At 41.0% G+C, this 5,570-nt stretch overlaps 1 protein-coding gene and 1 non-coding gene across 2 annotated transcripts in view; both read left to right on the forward strand.

Moving 5' to 3' along the window:
- Mettl16 (methyltransferase like 16) overlaps positions 1–5,570 on the forward strand; it is a 43,075-nt gene that overhangs the window by 10,270 nt on the left and 27,235 nt on the right. The window contains exon 3 of the mRNA XM_031353035.1: positions 3,336–3,535. Within this exon, the coding sequence (XP_031208895.1) occupies positions 3,336–3,535 (200 nt within the window). The remainder of the gene's footprint in view (positions 1–3,335; positions 3,536–5,570) is intronic.
- LOC116079440 lies at positions 206–345 on the forward strand. Its single transcript, XR_004113991.1, has one exon. It is a non-coding gene; the product is annotated as a small nucleolar RNA SNORA48 (small nucleolar RNA).

The raw sequence follows: 5,570 nt of genomic DNA on the forward strand, positions 1-5,570 counted from the left end.
GTCCTGGAACTCACTCTGTAGACCAGGCTGGCCTAGAACTCAGAGATCCACCTGCCTCTGCCTCCCAAATGCTGGGATTAAAGGCGTGTGCCACCACTGCCCAGCCTCAAACTCAAATTGTTAGGCTTGGCACCTGACTTCATCTGCTGAGCCATCTTGCCAGTTCTTCAAAGAGTCTATTTTATAATAGATATAAAGAATTTCCTCCCTGGCAGTGGGCACAGAGACACCCTGTTGGTGGTGCTGCTCTTATATCAGTTGGGCAGAGCAGACGACAGTCCTTCATTCATCCAAGCATGATGCCTGGCTTGGTGGCCAAAGCTGTTTCATGCCTGGGGCACATTAAAATTTTTTTTAAAACTTTCACAGAGGAAAGCAAATATGCCTGTAAAAAGAAAACATAGCTGTTGTTAATGTTTTTCGTAAGTTTATTGTTGTATATGAGTGTGCATATTTGTGTATCATGGTGCATATGTGTAGGTCAGAGAACTTTGAGGAGTTGGCCCTCAAAGTTGGCCCTGTGGCACGCAGGGATTGATTCACGGTGTCAGGCTTGTGTGGCCAGTGCTTTTACCCTCTCTTGGGTGAAGGGGGCCGAGGATAGGGCAGTCAGGGAGACTGTTTTCTCTAAAAATGAGCATATTTGCTTTTGGTTATCTGATATATTTATCATTTTAATTTTTATTAGTATGTGTATGATGTGTGAGTTTTCAGGAGATGCTGTGGCATGGACACATTTTTTAAAGGCAAGAGGATGGACACATACACTGGAAACAGAGTCTTGCTTTTTAAATGTCTACTAGCTTTGCAAATTTTTGTTTAATTTTATTTTATGTGTATACCTGCATGTGTGTCTTTGTACCACATGTGTTCTGGTGCCAGTGGAGGCGAGAAGAGGGCTCAGATCCTCTGGAACTGGTGTTACAGATGGTTGTGAACTGCCATGTGGGTGCTGGGAATCAAACCCAGGTGCTTGGAAGAGCAGCCAGTGCTCATAGCCACTGAGCATCGCAGCCCCTCCGGAGAACAGTAGATGAGAATTAGTTCTTTTTCCTCATCTCTGGTTGTGGGCGTTTGAACTAGGTCATCAGGATTGTGTGACAAATGCTTTTACCTGCTGAGCTATCTTGCTAGACTGTTTTTTACAGAACCCTCCCCCCACAAAATTTATTATATGCTTCATGCATAGGACTATCAGACTTACAGTATGGCATATGGAGAAGGGATCTGCTATATATAGGTATAGGGCTGAGATGGCCAATATTGACAATGTGATGATTGTCTATGTTCTCTCTAATGTCCCTCACTGCTTTGTTATAATTATATCAGACTGCTGCAATTTAATCTTAGGTTTTGTTTTTCATAGTACCCAACTCCATAGCAACAGCCTGCTGTTTGTGTGAGCTCTGTTAGTTGATCTTGAACACAGTGTGAGATTAAAAACAAATTTTTATTTTTAACCCAAAGATCAACACTGAAGAAGGTAGGTTGTAATTAGTGACGAGTGTTTCTAGCATCTCATCGATGATGATGGAGAACAGTGTTGCAACAGGGTTGATAGGCTGTGGTGTTTATTGACACATTTGAAGCTCAGCTTCTGCAGTATTAGAATTATTGTTAGGTCATCCTTGAATAGTGGAAATGTATATTCTAAAACTCATCTCTAGAGATGATAACAAAGTACTCATTTGTAGCCGAGTCGAAATTATTCTGGGGAAATCAGAAGCCTGTTGACAATAGGCTATTTTGTGAAGCTGCATGTGTTAAAGAAACAAGAAAGACTGGTGGAATGAATAAATGCTAATTTTCACGTGAGAGCTAATTTTAGTTCCTAGGCCTCCCTGTGATCTTGGAAATGAGAATAAAAAAGATCTTGCCTGTGCTCAGGATTTGCAGTGTCCCAGGGTGCTAATGTGACCTAGATATTTAAACAGTGAAGTTATGTGACTAGACTTTGCCCTACAAAATATTTTCAACACTTGGACTAATGTCTGCCTTTTCTTAGAACTAAAAAAGGAACACTCATTTTTTTTTAATAGTCTTAGAATTAGCTTTCATAGTTTCCATTTATTCCCTTCACTAGTCTTCTCTCTGCTTCATATACAGCGATTTTGGTGATAGGTTCATGTGCTATTGTTTATTAGAATGAGAAAGAATGTGTATGTGTAGGATTGCTATTGGAGGCAGTCTTGCTCTGTACCTCTGACTGCTTGATGTTCACCATGAAGTCCTAGATGGCCTTGAACTTGAAAAGATCTTTCTGTCTCTGACTCATAATTGAGAATGCAGGTATATCTTTCCATGCTTGACATTAGATTTTGTGCAACTGAAGGTCAAACCCAGCGTTCCTATGCACACCACGTGAACACTGTACCACTGAACTATACACGTCTAACCCTGCATATTTGTACTGGCAAGGGGAGGTCAGAGAGGCAGGGAAGCACTTTTTAATAATTTAATTTTTTTGAAATTATATATAATTTCATCATTTCCCCTTTCCTCCTCCTTTTTCCTCTCCTATGCACCTTTTGCTCTCTTTCAACTTCATGGCTTTTCTTTTTTTTTGGTTTTTCAAGACAGGGTTTCTCACTGTCCTGGAACTCACTGTGTAGACCAGGCTGGCCTTGAACTCAGAAATCCACCTGCCTCTGCCTCCCAAGTGCTAGGATTAAAGGCGTGCACCACCACCGCCTGTCTCTTTTGTTTTTTTAAGGCAGAGATTCCCTGTGTATTTTTGGTTGTCCTGGAACTCACTTTGTGAAACAGCTAGCCTGGAACTCAGATCCACCTGCCTCCTGAGTTCTGGGTTCAAAGGTGTTCCCCAAAGGACCTGGCCATTTTTCCCCCATTTTTGAGTGCGTTTTTGAAGAAAATCTTAGTGTCAGTGATGTTGATGATAGCTAAAATGATACCCAGCATTTGTAAAACCCTTACTATGTATCAAGAGCTGTATTCTTTCCAGAGACTGTTACATGGCACTGTTGTTGGAACTCCTACCTTAACAGCTGAGAACAGTGCCAGCCAGGTGCATGCATGGCTTAGCTAAGACAGAAACCAGATAGGAATTGGAACAGAGGCACTGGTGATCCCTGTGGTGCATGTGTGGATGCAGTCTTTCTGGTGGATAACTATAGTGTGTCTTATAGACTGTGCAGGTCTCAGGTACCCCTGTGTGTCTATTGGGCTGAGTGTTGAATGTAACTTTTTTTGTGTGATTTCTTTAGGAAATTCAAATGGACATGGTGTCCCTGGTGTAGCTGCTTGATATGGCAAAGGTGTTAGTGCACCTAGTGGTACATAGTACTCAGTTTGTCTTCTTTTTCTCTACTCCTCAGTCTTAATTTCAAAGACCCCGAAGCAGTCAGAGCTCTGACTTGTACTCTCCTGAGAGAAGACTTTGGACTTTCTATTGATATTCCTTTGGAGAGACTAATTCCCACAGTCCCCTTGAGACTTAACTACATTCACTGGGTAGAAGATCTGATTGGTCACCAGGATTCTGACCAAACTACTCTCCGAAGAGGAATTGACATAGGTAGGTGGTTCTTCTTTCCATAGGCTTTTTCCATAGGCTTTGTTTCCATTGTCAGGCTCTTCCTAAGCTCTTCTAGTATTAACCGTGAAAGAAGCTTTTATTTGGTACACATGGAAGTTTCTGTCATTGGTTTCTTTTGAGAGGGGATATCCAGGTAAGTTAGGGAACCAAGGGAGTTAGAGAAGTGCGGAAGGAAAAAAAGGTCCTTGTTCACTTAGCTTTCAAGTTTTTATCTTAGTATCTGTGTTTGTTGGGCATTGTCTACTCTGTTATTAAATAAATTTTAATAAAACATTTATTATTACTAATTATTATTATTATTAATTATTACTATGATGATGATGTTCTGAGACTATGTAGCCCTGGTATCCTGCAGCTAGCTCTGTAGATCAGGCTGGCTTCAAAAGCACAGAGATCTTGCCTCTCTGCCTACTGAGTGCTAGGATTATAGGATTAAAGGCATGCACCACTATACCCAGTTCTAAAGCATACCTCCCTCCTCCCCTTTTTCTGTTTTGTTTTGTTTTTTTTTTTGAGATATCCTGACTGTCCTGGAACTAGCTCTGTAGAGTAGACCATTGCTCTGTCTCTGCTCCTAAATGCTGGGATTAAAGGCACATGCTACCTTGCTTTGTCATAAATACTTAAAGCCTTGGCTTGGCCTATCAGAGTTTCCATTGTCTGGTCTTTACCCTGTTCTCTAAGCCCCACTTATGTAATGTTTCTTTTGTTTTCCACACTTGTCTTGTAGACCACCAGGCCTTTTTGTATGTTATTTCCCCCATTAATACTACACTTGGCATGGCAAGTCTGCTTTCTCCATAAAGGCTTTCTCTGACCTTAAAACCTAAGAAAGGTTACTTTCTTGGTTATGATATATGGTTAACACTTTTTATTTGCCACTAGACTACAAACTATAATTACAAGAATTTCTCCAGGCCTAGCAAAGTTGTTGGATAAAGGCATTCTTTTTTTTTTTTAAGAAATATATATATAAAATGTGTGTGTGTGTGTGTGTGTGTGTGTGTGTGTGTGTGTGTGTATGTATACTGTAGCTGTCTTTAGACACACCAGTAGAGGGCATCAGATCCCATTATAGATGGTTGTGGGCCACCATGTGGTTGCTGGAAATTGAACTCAAGACCTCTGGAAGAGCAGTCAGTGCTCTTGAGCCATCTCTCCAGCACTTTTGTCTTTTTGTTTAATGACTCATTTATTTTATGTGCACTGGTGTTTTGAATGTATGTCTGTGTGCGAGTGTCAGATCCCCTGGAAACGAGTGTATAATAGACAGTTGTGAGCCACCGTGTGGTTGCTGGGAATTGAACCTCAGTTCTCTGGAAGAGCAGCAAGTGTTCTTAATCACTGAGCCATCTCTCAGCTTCAAGGCATTATTCTTTTAACATTCAAATTTAAATACTTATTGGAGCTAAGGACTGGAGACCCAATGGAGTTCAGTTAAAGCTCTTACCTTTATGTTCACGATACAAGATGGCTGTGTCCTAGGAAGCTAAATGCTGACTTGAATAGTGTGGTGGCAGGTGTTTGTGATCCCCGCACTCAGGTTATGGCGAAGGGAGGATGGCAGGTTCTAGGCCAATGCTGGCCTGGGCTATGCAATGAGACCAGAACTAGGGAAGGAGGTGTGGGAAAGGGACTCTAGCCTATTAGGTGCTAATTGCATTTTAATTATGCCCCAAACCCACTAAAGTAGCACTTGGGGATACATGAGGTTAATAGATTTTAGCTCTTCACAAGGGGCAATGCTTGCTGAAATCATATTCTTTCTAATTAGGGTTCTATATAAATTCTTCCCCCAGACTCCCATCAGGTTGCTCTAATTCTATGACTATGCTTTCCATTTTTATTTATCATTATAAGGATTATTACCCACTTAAAATGTCATTTGGGTTTCTGAGGATATTGGAATTTCAGAATTCAAGTTTTTTGATCTTTAGGATTGAGGGACAGTGTTAGTAGGGTAGGAGATGGGTCTTTAACCTGGATATTTTCCCTTTGAGATGAAGAAGGTCTT

Source organism: Mastomys coucha, unplaced genomic scaffold (genome assembly GCF_008632895.1).
Source record: "Mastomys coucha isolate ucsf_1 unplaced genomic scaffold, UCSF_Mcou_1 pScaffold5, whole genome shotgun sequence".
In the NCBI taxonomy this organism is placed as follows: Eukaryota; Metazoa; Chordata; class Mammalia; order Rodentia; family Muridae; genus Mastomys; species Mastomys coucha.